The sequence below is a fragment of the Diadema setosum genome, chromosome 6 (assembly GCF_964275005.1).
Source record: "Diadema setosum chromosome 6, eeDiaSeto1, whole genome shotgun sequence".
Taxonomy (NCBI): Eukaryota; Metazoa; Echinodermata; class Echinoidea; order Diadematoida; family Diadematidae; genus Diadema; species Diadema setosum.
In genome coordinates this window covers 36,248,136-36,265,702 of record NC_092690.1, presented here as the reverse complement: position 1 = coordinate 36,265,702, position 17,567 = coordinate 36,248,136, and the positions used below count along the sequence as shown (strand labels likewise).

At 38.7% G+C, this 17,567-nt stretch overlaps 1 protein-coding gene across 1 annotated transcript; it reads right to left on the bottom strand.

The window, feature by feature from the left end:
• Window positions 1–4,387: 4,387 nt before the first annotated feature.
• LOC140229765 (uncharacterized) lies at window positions 4,388–15,772 on the bottom strand. The gene is made up of 9 exons (XM_072310000.1): window positions 15,623–15,772; window positions 11,052–11,201; window positions 9,738–10,019; window positions 8,829–8,894; window positions 7,888–8,364; window positions 6,558–6,661; window positions 5,692–5,871; window positions 5,237–5,385; window positions 4,388–4,437 (listed from the first exon to the last, which is right to left on the bottom strand). The coding sequence occupies exons 1-9, from the start codon at window positions 15,770–15,772 to the stop codon at window positions 4,388–4,390; spliced, it is 1,608 nt and encodes a 535-aa protein (XP_072166101.1).
• Window positions 15,773–17,567: the final 1,795 nt, after the last annotated feature.

The window sequence follows — 17,567 nt, the reverse complement described above, 5'->3', positions numbered from 1 at the left end:
GCTCTGCCACGGAAAAAGTTGTTCATGCACTTATTTCTTCACGCCTTGGTTTCGGTAATGGTTTGTTTTTCAATCTACCAAACTCACAAATTGCCCAATTACAAAAGCTACAAAATGACGCTGCACGCATTGTTTCTTTGTCAAGTAAACGCAGTCATATCACACCTATCCTGAAGAGTCTTCATTGGTTGCCTGTACAGGAGCGTATTCGGTTTAACCCTAAAAAGGCCGGGGGGGGGTTGAATCAACCCCCCCCTCGACATTTTTCACCACTACTCCGCCGCGCGAAATTTTTTGACCGCGCCGTTCGCTGACTTTTTACTTTCAAGTCTCGCACATCTTTTGACACCATTTTCGCGAAAATCGTGCATACCGTTACGACGCTGCATAACGTTTTATACATGCCTGTCAGACCGAAAATGGCTCAAAAACGTGATTTTGTGTATAAAGTCTATGCAAATGGAGTTTTCTCTTCTTATTCATAAAGATATGATTATTTTCACTTTTATAGGCTGAAACTATTTAATTTTAGCATAATTATGCTTGATATAGGTTCTGTCATAAATTTTGCGAAAAAAAAATGATAAAACAAAAGGTCGAAAAAACAATGAAATACATAAGAAATTCATAAAACAATAAAATACATAAGAAATTGATTTTGATACCAAATTTTTTTTTCATGTACATTGTTAGGAATGCTACAAAGAATTTTTTCATCAAAAATTAGGATTCTAGGAGCTTTAATTTCTGATTTAGAGCAAAATGTATGATTTTATGCATATATTAGCATAATTAATCATTATGACGAAAATTTCCATTTCTTTTTGTATAGCTTGGTAGATTACGGCACAGGTAATGCACGTGCCAAATTTCATGGCGATTGCACGATCGACAGCCGAGATCTCAGGGGGGGGTTGAATCAACCCCTCCCCGGCCACAGAACACCCAAAAAAGCCCGGCCTGGTTAGGGTTAAGATACTTCTTTTGGTTTATCACGTTATTAAGGGAACAGCTCCTGATTACAATGTTTGTTTGTTTCGTCAATACCAACCTTCACGAGCTCTTCGATCCTCAACTTCAGGTCTCTTACATATTCTGTTTTCTAGGAAATCTTGATGGGAATGAGCTTTCGCTCACGCTGGACCAACACTGTGGAATTCACTTCCTCGTGAGCTGAAAGACTCAAGCTCTATAACACCTTTCAGGAGTAATTTAAAATCCTATTTGTTTAGCAGTGCATTTTGAAGACCAGTGCCTTTTGAAGACAGACTTTCATGTCTTTTTTTTTTTCCTTTTCTTCTGCTTCTTCATCTTCTTCTATTACGGTGATGTACTTGTATCTTCAGTCTGTTTGCTTTGATGTACAATTGTAAAGCGCCTTGAGCATTTAATCAAAGTTGAGAACGTCGCTATAGAAATTGTATGTATGTATTATTATTATTATTATTCTTGGTTGCAGAGGTAAAAATTTCTTTCTGTATTAGTTTTTGGCTATGCTGATACACGTGTATTACAAAATCTTAACACAGCAAACATATTTCTATGTCCCGCAGAGTTTGTGACAATGGGAGTCTACTATTTACTATAACAGGCACTGTGCACTGTCAATTTCTCTGCAGCAAATGTCCACAGCATTGAAATCAACATTCCAAAGATGGAATGTAAATTGAATACATGTACATCCATAGGCCAGTTTACTAGTGCACTCAAATTTACAGATATTTTACCCCAAGTACTAAACAAGGAGTGGTCTTTTCAATGCACTTGTTCCTACTACAGTACAATGAATGAAGGTTACACACATTTGCTGTAGTAACGTGTTCATGCTTCATGTTGTTGTTGTGTTTTTTTTTAATACTACTGTTGCTATGTATAAACTGGAAAAACATTGGGTGAAATTCCTGGTGGCGTAGATCGACCGCAGATGTGCGTGGAGTTGTCCTGGAACTCTCCTATCGACAGTAGTACACTTTATGTACAAAATTATGAAATGTCTGCTGGTGAATGTAATAAGCCACACCCACTAATGCAGTCAAAATCTGCATAAACATTTGCTTCAACAGCAAAGGCAAGTTGTACAAAGTCATTGCACACTGAAAATAGTGCTGTGTGCAGCAAAGAATGTATGTACAGACAGAGTAACTCAAATTCATGAAGGTACTGGTAGTCTAGATACGTTTAAATCAAATCCATGGATTAAATGTAGTCCATGGACTAAAACAGGTGCAAAATAGGCAATAATAGCTGTACCTTGCCAATGCATGTGTCAACATGCTTTCATTATTGGATATTGGTTTGCATCTTGCCTGTTCATGCATTGATATTTGCATACTATGGACTAGAGTCAAACTACCTTCAAGAATACTGGTTCATATCTTTATCTAAAGAATTACATTCATTCAGTGCAGCCGTTCTTACACACCCAACAAAGCCATATCAAACCCTTATACTCCTTTCATAAACTCGGTTAATACAGATTAAAGGAAACCAAAACCCAGAGAGAAATGTGGATTGAGTGAAAGCAGCAACATTAGTAAAACACATCAGTGAAAGTTTGAGGAAAATCGGACAGTTGATGCAAAAGCCATGAATTTTAAAAGTTTTGTTGTTGGAATCCCTGGATAAGGAGACTACTTGAGTTTATGACATCATGTGTGGACAACAATATAAAGAAACTATAAAGAAAATTCAACATGCTTTCACTTTTCTAGCGTAATGAAAGAGCACTTGACTATTAAAACCGCTTTCAGAAAGCAGGGGGAATAATTACTACCCTTCACATATGTATCAAGTTGATGGAATTTTCATGAAAAATGATTTTTTGTGGAATTCTCTTTATATTGTTGTCCACACATGACGTCATGAACTCTCGAAATCTCCTTATCCAGTCATCACAACACCAAAACTTTAAAAATTAATAACTTTTGCATCGATTGTCCGATTTTCCTCAAACTTTCACTGATGTGCTCTACTAATGTTGCTGCTTTCACTCAATCCACATTGCTCTTTGGGTTTGGTTTCCTTTAACATCCGTAAAATATTAGAACAGGACCAGAGCAATCCCCACTATTTTGAAGCTGCTACTGTCTGAATCATGAATCAGGTTTTTCTGACAATTTCACAAGTGGTTAAATTTTGCAAACGGGGAGTACGGTTATGAAGGAAAAAATATATGTGTACACGTTGCATTCATTTCGGGATCAGATTCTATATTTTTGCGTGTTGTTAAATTCGTGAAATGCTAAAGACTCACAAAATTTGCAAATATATAAGTTTACCATGTGTAATATATGGTGCACACAGTATTACTCGCAGAATATCTGCATCACAACCAGACTTGGAGTTTGAGAATGCAAACTTTTCCAAGGTGCGGTCACAAGGTCATCTTTTCTTGCGCATATTGTTGGAGAGACACGTACATTTACCATGTATTCGTCTTTTCCAGGCTTTCAAAAAAAAAAATTAAAAAAATCTCTTAGGGGAACACCTCAAACAAAAAAGTATGCATTACTTTCAGAGTTTGTGAATGCAATTTTCATTGAATTTTCCACATTACTCTTGTGCGCATGATTGAGGGATGCATTTGTGAAAGGAGTAGTAGGTACTTGTCTGGCATTCATGCTGATCAGGGCATGCGAAAGGCGATCTCATCAAACCTTCGTAACTACGTGTATGTAGAAAAGGTTATTACACGTGTACTCATTTCTGATGCAATACAAGTAATATGTCACCATGCTGTGGCATGTATGAGTGAGGACTCTTGATTTGACAACGCAATAAATGTGGACGGCTACGCAGACGGCCCTACAGATGAATTTATGAATAAATTGGACTACATGGAACTTGATATTAAATCTTTCGCCTCCAAGACACTCTCAGTCCATAAAATGTTGAAACCCTGCAGACCTAGATCCTTTCAGCAATGGGCTAATGTGATCAGATGCAAAATGAGGGTTCTACAAACAGCATCTAGCTCATCAGCAGTCAGGATGATTCTTCTTCTTCTTCCAAGTAAGTGCAGTCCACCATCTGGTGTATTTCGCACTGTTTGGTGGGTCTGGTGTGGTGTCAGTGTAATATAGAATACATACATGGTAACTAAATGCAGCTAAAAAACAGCATTCTCCTTCTGTTGGAGCTGGAGTTTCTGTTCCTCCTGCCTGAAACTGTCGGCAGAGGTACATAATTTGATGAGGGCTTCTGGCAGAGAGTTCCAAAGCCTTGTGGAGTCAGGAAAGAATTACTTTTGGTAGAGTAGTGTTTTTGCAATGGGTACTTGAAGCTGTTGTGGGTGTCCACGGTTTGATGTTGTTACCGGCAATAGATTGGTATGACGGATGTCTGTGAGTTGGTTGAGGATGTGTTGGTAGATGTTATTCTTTTATCTTCAGTTGGCATCGGTGAGAGATAAGACTGACGCCAGGGCTTTTGCATATGCTGAAATTAGTGAAAAGAGCATGAGAGAAGTTAGAAATGAGGCTTAGTTTGATTTAAATAGATTTAAATAGATTTCCATAATACCAAGAGAGCTGAGAAGACGGTGCATAGTCATAAATGAATCTTTGTTTAACCACACAGTAGTTTGAAGGATCCCATTCATATACACATTGTCAAGTCTCTGATTGTATAGGGAAACCCTGTTAGAATGAGCTGCTTGAAACCAATGAAATTTACTCATTTTAACAGGTATCTTGTTATCTCAGAGATGAAAACAAAAGAATATAATAAAGAATGAAACCTACAAAATTACCGTGTTATATCAGGTATGTCACTATATTGGACCTTATAATACCAAGGTTCCACAACACTTTTAAATTTCCCCTCAAAATACGTATTATTTCTCAACAGATAACAGTCACACCATCATGTCTGCCGCACTTATCACTTTCCGCTTGTACATGTATAATGCCACTTTGCTTCTCCCCTTGTAAATGGATAATCCGTAACAGATGATCATAATGACTACTGTATATGCCATATAATTTGCGAGTCTAAATTTTCGCGAATCGGGAATTCCCGACAATTTCGGGAGTGGTTAAATTCGCGATCGTGGAGTCTTGTAATGAACAGAGAAATGTGCATGCGTATGTCACATCCACATTGGGATCAGAGTCAGTATTTTCGTGTGTCTTTAATTTCGCTAATAGCACCTGACTCACGAAATTCGCAAAAATAAAAACCTCACGAAATATTTGGCGTATACTGTATTCTGTTCCTATGCCTGAACCAAATTTACCTTTAGGGTTCTTGTAAAAGACACAGTTATTGGCACACGTGTCAGGGTTGGCGTCCCACACGGTGGGCCCACAGGCGCAGAGAGGGGGCGGGGTGACCCCAAGCAAGGTGATGCGTTCCCTCATCAAGGCTCGCAGGGCACGGATGAACCTGACAAGCGGGACATAGAGGGCGACAGACTCAAAGCAGTGATGACAATGCACAGATTAAGTTATCAATGATGGAATGTCGAATGAATGTACACATCTTACCACAAGAGGGCACTGTTTGCTCTTTGCATATGGACAACTGAGGTAATTTCTTCTGTTAGACGTTTGTCTGCATTCTGAATCTCTCACTTGATTGCACACACACAATCAGTCATCTTAGTCAACAGCACTCCTAAATATCTGCTTGTTTATTTCATCTTTCATTATGGCTACATGTACAAACAATAATTAATGTGAAATCAAATACCTTTTTGTTTCTTTGTTCTTCTGCCGAAGCTGCCTCTGAATTTTCTTGATCTCCTCAGCTTCGGCATTCTCCCTATCCCTAGCATGGGCTTCAGACTCTCCAATGATATGAGTTGGTTCGGTCATGAGTTGAGCTCTTCGTTCCACCTCCAATCGCTCCTGCTCCTTTTCCTTTTTCAGTCTACAAGAAGAGATTGCAAAAGACTGATCAATAGAGGATTGAAAAAAAGACAGCGAGGGGAGCTTTCCAAACATTAGTCTTTCTATTAATTCACGCACTTTTACTTGGGCTAATGAGTGAATTCCATGCTCTTTGAAAACAGCATCACAGTTTTTAAAACTGTCAAATGTATATGTGTTTCACTTCTGGTGTTTTGGCTTGTTCATTTGCAAATTGAAGTGATTTTAGCATCTGTGAGTACACCAAATTTACCAAATTACAATGTATGTTCACTTGCCACATATCAAGTACAATGCACTTTTTCATTGGTAATTGTGCCTAGTAAATAGGAGACAACGAGTGTGATATCCACATTGAATTACAAAGTTTATAAAGTATAAATTGTAAAGATTTGACACTTCATGATTTCAATCACAAAAATGTCCAAGCAAAGCTATAGCTGAGCCCCCCCCCCCCTTTTTTTTTTGAGGGGGGGGGGGAGGATACTTTCTTGTTGATATTGGAAATTTAACATCACATTTCAGATACTAACAACATTTGTTACTGCTTTCTTGACTGAATCTCCATAAAACATACATCATTTGATTATGATGACTACATCCATCGACGACCATTCAGCTCATGATCCTACAAACATGAGTAGGGTCCTTTCAGCCTTGGTGAGAGACTAGACACCAGTGACTTACTGTTGGATCTTTCTGTGGTGAGTTCTCTTCCTCTGTTTCTCCCTAACCTGCTCCCGTTCAATGTCCATGTACAGCCTGCGGTACATGGAGAACTGAACACCCAGCTGAGATGGGCAAAACAGGAAGGAAAGATATCCATGTATAAGGGACCACAGGATCTACATACATGCATGCATCAAAAAATCTTGGAGGTTAGAGATCAGAATTGCAAGAAATCAACATATAAAAGTTCAGTCTTCAGAGTCTAACACTGGAGGAATTTTTCACAAAAAAATATTCATCAAGAAATCTTGGAGGTTGGAGAGTAGTATTGCAGGATATCAAGTGATAAAAGTTCAAGCTTCAGAGTCACAACACTGGAGGAGTCTTCTGTGGAGGACTTTAGCAAAGTTCTGAATTCTGCGAACTAAGAGTTCATGAATACCATTGTGAATCAACATACCTGGCTGAGGTTTTGATGATAAATTCTCTGTTTTGCGAATCACCATTTCAAGGGATATGCATGGCAGAATCATTAGAGTGATTTTGAACAAGGCAAAAAAAGAAGAAAAAAAGGCAACATTGTGATATAACCATGATTCCAGTTAATACACTTGAAATAGTTTTATTGCCAGGAGTTTGTGTTGGTGAGGCTGATGTCTCATTTTAAACCATGACAACGGGCTCCAAAACTATTATCCAAACCCTTCCCTCTTTGAGGTGCTATGGTGGACCTCAAGTCTAAAGTCATACCTGTTGAAGACTAGTCCTGAGTAAACTCGGGCAGGTGTCTATGGGAAATGCATGTTACAGCAAAATTGACCCGTCCTCAATGGGTTAAAGGGATGGTACAGTATTGGTGGAGACGAGAATTGGGCTTTTAACTTTTTGCGAGATACCAAGAAAACACTTACGATATAGTACAGAACATACCATATTAAGAGGAATTCAAAGTTTATCTGATGAAAATCGGGTTTGGAATGACTGAAACATCCAAAAACAAAGTAAAACAAAGCGATTGTAATAAAGTGTGGGTCCCACACTTTATTAGGATTGCTCTGTTTTGGATATCTCAGCCATTTCAAAACCAATTTTCATCAAATAAACATTGAATTCCTCATAAAATTACATGCTCTTTCATATTTCATAAGAGGTTTCTCATTATCTCACCAAAAAAATGTTAGAAACCTGAAATTAGGTCACAACCAAAACTATACGATCCCTTTAAGCACAAGTGTACATTGACAATGATCATACAAACATAACAGCAAGCCTGAATATGCAGTTGTCAGTATTAAAATGCCTCTGCAACGAGCCAAAATAGTATTCTCCAAAATTCCCAAATACCAACCTGTTTCTTGTGCTCTTCGGCAACAATCCCAGGGTTGACCTCGGCTACCCCGTGGACCTTGAGTCGCTCACATATGCTAGGATCAACTTTGACCCCATCTCCTCCCTGCCCCTCCATAGGCATTGGCCCTGTGGATAACCTCTGAAACGTCCTTCTTAATTCCTCATCGTCAGCCGAAACCCTTTGGACATAGTCTCCCCCTCCGCTACCCAAGGCCCTGTCTGGGAGCTGGGGGGACCCTGTGAGGCCGGGTACAAACGTCACTCGCTTTGGTCTTTCAATTCCAGCTTCCTCGTACAGTTTCTCTGTTGCAAAGGCATCCTCCCTGTCTGGTAGATTGTTGGAGGTATCGCTGTAGATCGCTTCTTCCACTGGTTCTTGGGGCACATGCTGGCTGGTGAATGCAGCCATGGTTGCCTCAGGGTGGCCCATGTCTAAACCATGATCAGCTCCATATATGCTCTCGGTCTCTCTTACCTACAAAATTAACATTATTTAAACAGAAGGTTAACATCAAGTGATACTTACATTAAAGCTTTATAAGTCATACTGGATAGCAACGTATGTCAGACAATGATTACAAGTATCTTACATTGCTTTCTGATGCATTACATGAATCATTAACAGTACAGATTGTATGATTACAGTATTGTGCCAATATACAAATCTCACTTACTATCAAAATACTGTGTCAAATATTCAAATGGCAGGATAACATGAAAAGGCAGCCCTCTTGGTATCAGAAGTACTAAAAATTGTTAACCAGTTTCTTTGAAGACATCCTGAGATATGGAACGTCTATGCTGGTGTGAATGCGTGATAAATACAGAACTTTACTTTGTCAGACTTTGTCAGACAGAAACACAACCACCATGGAACCTAGGATAAATTGTCAAACCTGGATGATTCAACGAAATAAAAGAACATGCAGGAGATCTTACTGTGGCTGGTCTATCTCTGGTGTATGACTGACCCCAAAAACCTCCTGGAACACCGCCACCATCTCCCTGTCAGTAGGAAGAGACAAGTCACAGATAAAGGAATTTAAGAAGTAACATTCAGGAGTACTGTAAAATAGCTGGGTACAGAAGTCCCTTATGTATAAGAGATATCTCTTGTGTATCAAAGTTATGACCATTTGAGTACGAAACTGTTGAAAATGTCAGGAACATTTATTTACACTGCTACACTGTATGTTGCTTAACTTTAAGCTTTGAAACAGAACAGGAGAGGAAAACATCACATACATTGTACATGTATGTACATCAACATTTAGTATGATTTTGTAAAAATCAAGTGGTGGACCTTTAAGATGATAGTTCACTCCTTTTCTTGTTTATAAAAAAAACTAAGGGCTGGAATGGGTTCAGTAACTATGAATGGCGTACATGAGGGGAAATGGTTTTACATTATAGGTACATGTACATATGTACATACTAATACCACTCATCATCACAACTGTCGAATTCTCACAACTATTCTTGGATGGTAAAGGTAATAGCTGGCAGCTGATTGACTTGGGCTGTGATATAAATGGCAGTCTCATTGCAGACAATTTCATGCAATCTTAGCTATTTTCCTTTGTTATCATCCTTTTTTGTTTGGGGGGGGGGGGGTTAGGTACAGACTACACATGTACAGTTTATTATGTAAAGTTAAAATGCATTATGGTAAAGTAAACTAAACATAGCATAATCACCATTTTATTATCTGGGTGTAATGTTACATCACTGTGCCAATTACAATACACACAGATAATGTCACACTTAAATGTTTATGAATCTATATCATGTTGTGTAGACAATCTGTACTTCCGATCAAAGAAGGGCAACATCCTAGATGTTTAATACCTTTCCTTTGAACATCAGTTGCTTAGCAGCAAGATCTCTCTTAGCCTTCTGCACCAGTCTCCTGGTTTGAGTGGCCTGCTCTATAAGCTGCTGCCTGGTAGCCTCGCCTCCAGACCCATCACCTGCTGTTGTGGCTAGTGGGTCAGAGCTGGGAAGACCCGGATGGGTTGGGTGGCCGATGGCGTGGGGGTCACTGCTCTTGTAGACACATCTGTCTTTCCTGTGGGAGAGCTGGTTGGCTGAGTGAGTGGTGCGGTGCATGACTCGGCCCTGGAGGTCAACCTTGGGAAAAGGGTGAAGTTAAAGGGACTGTACAGTACAGGTTGAGGTGGGTATTCATGTTTTGAAAATTCCGAAGTGAGATAATGAGAAACCTCACATGAAATATGAAAGAGCATGTAATTTTAAGGAGGATTCAACGTTTATTCGATGAAAACTGGTTTTCAAATGGCTGAGATATCAAAAAAGTGATAATAATAAAAGGGAACAGGCCACACCTTTTATTAGGATCTCTTTGTTTCACCTTGTGTTTGGACATCTCAGCCATTTCAAAACCGATTATCATCAAATAAACTTTTGATACCCCTTAGAATTGCATACTCTGTGTCATCTCATAGAGTCTGGTTTCTGAATATCTCGCAAAACGTTAAAAGCTAAATCCTTACCTCAACCAGAACTGTACACACCCATTAATGGGAAAGTTGTCACATTTAGATAATGGCACAGTGGAAGAATCAGAAGAGAGCCTAATACGGTGATTATGGTAAAGTCCACACATAGTGGACAGCCAAGATAGCTTGGAACTCATGGCAGGGGGGGGGGGGGGGGTTATGAGCTTATTATGCAGCTCATGCCTCGTTTTAACATGAAATATACTTTTGAGATTGCTGAATTTATGAATAAAGCTGCACAAGAACCCCTCAACGAATAGTAATATATGCAGTGGTTTTTAACAACAATTTTGCCCCGCCCCCCCCCAAAAAAAAAGAAAAAAGAAAAGAAAAGAGGTGTATGATGATAGTGCAGAGAAGTTTCTTGAATACATAATAATGACAACATTGTTTAATTTTCTTATTGATACATGGAGATGTTGTAAAACAACCATACGTCTGTGAGTTCATTTTTTTTTTTTCATGACTATTTTATTCAAAGGAATTAGGTTGGACTGTGGATCTATTTTGTATTGCATCAACTGAATGAAAGGGGTATACAGTGGTGGGATTATGAAGAAAGAAAAAACTATGCATGTGCACACACAACCTGTGTTCACAATGGTAAGGGCGCATTAAAGGACATAACAGTTACTAGACTCACTGCTTGGTATGACTGCTGTAGCTGCTGCTGATGTTTGATCCTGTGTAGCTCCCTGACCCTGGCCTTGACCTCTTTGCGAAACCGAGCCAACTTGGCCTCCTTCTCCGCCTGAAGATGCTCCAGCCTCTCCTCTTCATGCCGAGCAGCAAACTGTGTGCAAATTTGTAAAACATTAGAAAAAGATATCTTCTGGACCCCGTTTCATAAAAGATGTTAGAATAGCAATTCTTGCTGGAATGGCAACTTCCAATAGCAACAGCCAATCAGGAAGCTGCATTCTTGTCATTACCATGACAACTGCCATTCCAGCAAGAGTTGCTATCATGTCAATCTTTTATGAAATGGGGCCCAAATGTGAACACTTACACCAAAGCATTTCTAGGTTAAATGGCATTGTGGGGAGCTAGGTTGCATCTACAGTAGGCTTCTACTACAAGACAAGTAACGTTACATGTACACTGTAAGGCCTTTTGAGTGTTGCACTGTTGGAGACTACACTTGTAACAAGAAAAAGAAGAAAAAGCATTTGAAAATACCGAGTATGCGGCAGCATGCCTATTTCTAGCAGGGACACTTTCATTCATCAATAAAACAGCTAATGCGATGACCATCATGTTCGAGTCCCACTCTAGAACACAAGCAGGAGTTAATAGTAGTATACTTGCAAGGGGAGGGACACCTGATTGCCTGATTGGGCCTTTTCATCAATGAATGAAATGGCCCTTGCCGCAAATAAATACGTACCCTGCTAGCTGTACAAAGCCTTCCGCATACACTACAGGGTACTCTACTCTAGTTAGTAAACCCCCTCTACTACATATTACCGGATATAGACGTCTACGGTAGAGCCCTACGGTTAGAAACTGGACTACTGTACCTAGTAACGTGTTCCTGTTCCTAATTAATGGCCTAGCTGTAGAAATTTCTGACGTTAATGTGTTAATAGAATTACAGAAATAGAATATGTGCCATGATCGTTGATGTGGACAGACTTACTGTAATTGACAACAACCCATTGTCTCGCAGTTCTATCAGGTAGGGCCCTAAATTCACATGTAATATGATAGAGCTAGACCCTATCGTCGTAAAATATAGATAAATAGACCATCACCACTTTTTTGTGTGTGTGGCTCTGAATTCCATACTCAGGGGATGAAATTTCCATCAAAAATAGCTCCTCAGCTATTCACAAAGTCCTAAAAATTACACATTTGGCAAAATTATGAAAATTATTTACTCCAATTTTTGGAAAATGGGTCAATCCATGTCAAATCATCCAGTGCATGTCACCCGACCCCCTCCGATTTTCTTAAAAATCGCACCAAATGTTCCCCAAAGTGTCTGACGGAAAATCCCAAAATATTTTGCCCCAAGTTCAATTGGTTGCTAAGATACAGCCTCACATAGCAACCGGTGCGCATTCCAAAATATGAGTTAAAAGAAAATTAGGCACTTTTGATTGACTGTTTTAGCATGGATATTAATGCAAAAATGTTCATTATCTGGAAATTGAGAGAACTTTATAGCCTTTGCAAGAAAAACTTACTGTGACGCGAAATTGACTTTTCGTTAACGTGCACGAGGTCACCGAAAATGGTGTTAAATGTTACTTTTGAAAATTTTAATGCATATGTAGAGGCTAATATCTTCCACATTTCATCACCTTAGGTTCTAAGATATTATGCTGTTGAAGGCTTTGACTTGCTCAGTAATTTTGAAAAAAAATCAGCGCATTCATGCGCACCGTTTTTACGGAGAGCGCCCTCAAAGCTGACAAAAATGAAAAATGTGCCAAATTCAAGGTCACGGATCACCCTTCGTCCCACCTAGGAATGGCATCAATTTTTGTGTATTGATAGACATTTACCTATGTTATCTTGGGTTACCAAAGAAATTTTGCTACCGAAATGTTCAATGGCAAATTTGCCCCACCGAAAATGGTCGTAAACGGCCAAATTTCCATGTAATATCACATAATGGGTTTAGAGGACATTTCAAATGTCCACACTTTCAAGATGAAAAGCACTAGCCCTGTGATATTTGCAGTAGGCATAGTCTGTTATACATATTTCAGTAATATATACCACAAAACACTTTTATTACTTAATAATGACCTTGAAATTTAATCCAAAATTTGATAAAAACAATAAATTGCTCCATTTTCGTCATTGCACTGCATATAAATTCGTTTTTTGAAAGACATTTCACAGAGCAATATTTCAAGAATTATGAAAGCTGAAAGCCTACCTCATTAAGGTTCTAAAGTATTTTTGCTCTTCTTTCAGATTTAATGTCAATTTGATCATGAATGTTTTACCCTTGACCTTGAAGCCCTTCTAAAAATAGCTGTAAATTTGTTAACTACAAATTACACACACGACAGGTGTATTATGACATGATATACTTGTGATTCTTTCACAAACACAAAAGCTTTTTATGGTGTAAATGTATCAAACATACTGGAATTAATCTACACTCATGCTTGCAAGATATGTTACAATTAATAACTTTGTTCTGACAATGACCCTCAATTTCAATCAAAAAAGGGGACAGTAATATTTTGTGATTTTGTGTGCATTTCCTATGGAAAACAGTGCTTTGTTTGGAAACTCATAAAAACTTGACCATTTTTACTATCTATCACTTTGATTGATTAATTTTATTCTGGTTATGGTAGAAAAGTGGCCCGTGACAATTTCCAATAAAAGAAAACACAGTTATGCTTTAGAAAATGAAAAACAAAGAAATACATAAGAAATTCCAAAAACAAGAAAATACATAAGAATTGAAATGATTTTCGAAGTTTTCATAAGGTACAGAACAAATCCCCCGAAAAAGAAGACTCTCAGTCCTTTTAATGTGCTTTTCACAGGCTAGAATAAGAATCTATATATGTTGGGCGCAACGTCCATATTATCAACTATTATTCAGTACATAATACAGGTCTTTATGGAGAGGAATAGGCATTTCTCATGATTTTGAAGGTCATAAATTGAGGGTCATTGTCAGAACAAAGTTATTAATTGTAACATATCTTGCAAGCATGAGTGTAGATTAATTCCAGTATATACATTTACACCATAAGAAGCTTTTGTGTTTGTGAAAGAATCACAAGTATATCATGCCATAATACACCTGTCGTGTGTGTAATTTGTAGTTAACAAATTTACAGCTATTTTTAGAAGGGCTTCAAGGTCAAGGGTAAAACATTCATGATCAAATTGACACTAAATCTGAAAGAAGAGCACAAATACTTTAGAACCTTGATAAGGTAGGCATTCAGCTTTAATAATTCTTGAAATATTGCTCTGTGAAATGTCTTTCAAAACACGTATTTATATGCAGTGCAATGACGAAAATGGAGCAGTTTATTGTTTTTATCAAATTTTGGATTAAATTTCAAGGTCATTAATAAGTAATAAAAGTGTTTTGTGGTATATATTACTGAAATATGTATAACAGACTATGCCTACTGCAAATATCACAGGGCTAGTGCTTTTCATCTTGAAAGTGTGGACATTTGAAATGTCCTCTAAACCCAATATGTGATATTACATGGAAATTTGGCCGTTTACGACCATTTTCGGTGGGGTAAATTTGCCATTGAACATTTCGGTAGCAAAATTTCTTTGGTAACCCAAGATAACATAGGTAAATGTCTATCAATACACAAAAATTGATGCCATTCCTAGGTGGGACGAAGGGTGATCCGTGACCTTGAATTTGGCACATTTTTCATTTTTGTCAACTTTGAGGGCGCTCTCCGTAAAAACGGTGCACATGAATGCGCTGATTTTTTTTCAAAATTACTGAGCAAGTCAAAGCCTTCAACAGCATAATATTTTAGAACCTAAGGTGATGAAATATGGAAGATATTAGCCTCTAAATATGCATTAAAATTTTCAAAATTAACATTTAACACCATTTTCGGTGACCTCGTGCACGTTAACGAAAAGTCAATTTCGCGTCACAGTAAGTTTTTCTTGCAAAGACTATAAAGTTCTCTCAATTTCCAAATAATGAACATTTTTGCATTAATATCCATGCTAAAACAGTCAATCAAAAATGCCTAATATAATTCAAAAGGGGATACCCCTCTCCTAAGTTGTCTTTCTGTGTGGTGTAAAATCGCAATATAAATTCTGGACCTGATTTTTGTAATGGAATAATCAACGTCTTTCACACCTTTATCCTCGCGCAAGAATATCCACGAATCCCCCTACACATTCTTACTGAGCGGACGACAAAAGAAAAAAATCGGCAAATGGGGCTCAAATTTCGTATGGTAAAGTGACTAGAATCTAACTTGAAAATGTAAAACAGTTCACAACTCACAAGATCGTGACTTTGAGGCTAAAATCTACTAGTAAGTCTCACACATATTATTGAATGTCATGCAAAAATGTGCATGTCCGGAATTTACTGTGCTGCTGTCCAGTGGCAGTATGCTGCAACTGAACTGCACCATTCACAGGTTCCCATTCAACAACACCGCACGCGCGCACAACACAAAACACAACGTAAGGGCCTACACAGTGCAAGTGTCAACACAATTATGAGAGGCTACTCACAATTGCTGTGTACTCAATGTCACGGCTCTTTGGGTATTGCTCAACCCAAGCTCCAACTGGTACGACATTAGTTGGTCGTTTACCAAAGTTTTGCTGCGTCTGACGATGAAATTTACTCGTACTCGATTTTCCAGAAGTATGGGTTTCCATGATAACAAGTTACACTGGAAAACTTAAATCAGGCGCACTTTTCGAGTCAATCGATCATATAATGTATGGAGAAAATCTTTGTAATATCATTTTTGTGGATGCAAAAAATATATATATATAAAGATAATGAAAAATAAATATTTATCAATTTTATATTAAATATTTTAAGTGATTCAGAACTTATCATTAATGTATCAAAGTTTTTTTTTTATCATATGGATCACTAGAAGTTAGCAACGTAGAACCTATCGATACAGTGAAAGGGATCGGATTGCATGCATACTGTCGGCATACTCACTGTACTGGCGTCTACATAGAATCCACACCGTGATAATTCTCTCTCGATCAGCAGTCGAAGCCGAATCTTGTAAGAGTTGACATGTCATGGCTGACAGCGGGGATTTCGAGGACTTTATGCGTAGAGTCGATGAACTAGGTAGGTTTCTAGTTTCTTGACCAATGCTTGTTCACGCATTTTGTCAGCGAGCGGCTGGAAGTGCTACACAGTAGACAGCGCCAGCAGCCGCCCTAGCCGTCCCTCTGGCCTGGGCCGGGGGAATGCTAACCTAACTCGCCTAACTCCGGGGCGATCCTTTTACACAGGACTAGGAGGCGCAGAGGCCGAGGGCAATGCCTAGTTTTGCTGTAGTGCGACCAGCATGCACGACGAGCGTGTACATGTAGCTAGTTCAGTGTCAGGGAGGTGGAAGGACCTATGTACGTACCTGGTACTGGTACCTTCCTTATTCCTTTGGCTGTGTGTGTGTTCATGTTCATGATGTAGACAGAGGTATTACGTTAGAACTCTATTTACTGATTTAGAAGAGCTAGAAACTCTAGATTCTGGAAGAAGCAACGTTAGAAGAAAGAGGTTCCCGTGCACCCTAAGTATGAAACCTTGGGCCGTATTCTGAGAGCTTAAATATTAAGTGTCTGATTAGCACTTAATTACCGAATTGGTATTCTGAGAGCATGATTAAGTAGGGGGTATATTAACTACCATAGCAACAAGCGTTTTGGCGGGAAGGACCTACGCGTTTGCGCGTATCAATGCGCGTGCACCTCTAAGAGGACTTAATCACAGAGTTAATTACGAATCGGTATTCTGAGGGTGTAATTAAGTATGAAAGTTAATGGAAAACTTAATGATACCAAAGAGTGTCATTAACTACTCCGATATCACGCAATACATCGTGTTTTCTCTGCCACAACGATGCTTACCGTCTTCGGTAACCGAGGAGCGGGTGAATCTTGTTATCATGGTATCCGTAGAATTCAGAGAAAAAAAGAAATATAGCCGATCTTCGAGGAATTTTGTCATTTTATGTGAGCAAAGAGGTTGAGATCTTCGCGTGCGTAGGTGAGGGGTTGTAATCAAATACCGGAGTGTGCGCATGGAGCTCTTGGGTTGTAATTATAGGGGGCGTGGAGGAGCGCGCATTGAGGGCATATTTGCGCGTGTAATCATCATTTTGGCTTCTAACAACGCGTCTGATTGGATGGAATAACAATCAGATGGGAGGGACCTAAGATAATTACAGGGGACTTAATCATACCTTAATTACGTCCTCAGAATACCGATTTTGCCCATGATTAAGGGCCTATTAACTTCACGACTTAATCACGAAGTTAATTACAGACTTAATTACGACCTCAGAATACCACCCCTAGTAACGTTACATAGGTCCTAGGGCCTATATTTTTTTAATTTACTTCATCTAGAATATAATGTCTAGACCAGTTTGGACTTTGGTGCGTAGATTTCAAAAATGCAATGTTAACAAGTCAAAGCGTG

Coding starts and splice junctions, on each gene's coding strand:
- LOC140229765 (XM_072310000.1), bottom strand. CDS start 15,772: ATGGAAACCCATACTTCTGGAAAATCGAGTACGAGTAAATTTCATCGT. Junction 5,872..6,557: donor CACCACAGAAAGATCCAACA/GTAAGTCACTGG, acceptor CTCTTCTTGTAG/ACTGAAAAAGGAAAAGGAGC. Junction 5,386..5,691: donor AAGAACAAAGAAACAAAAAG/GTATTTGATTTC, acceptor CCCGCTTGTCAG/GTTCATCCGTGCCCTGCGAG.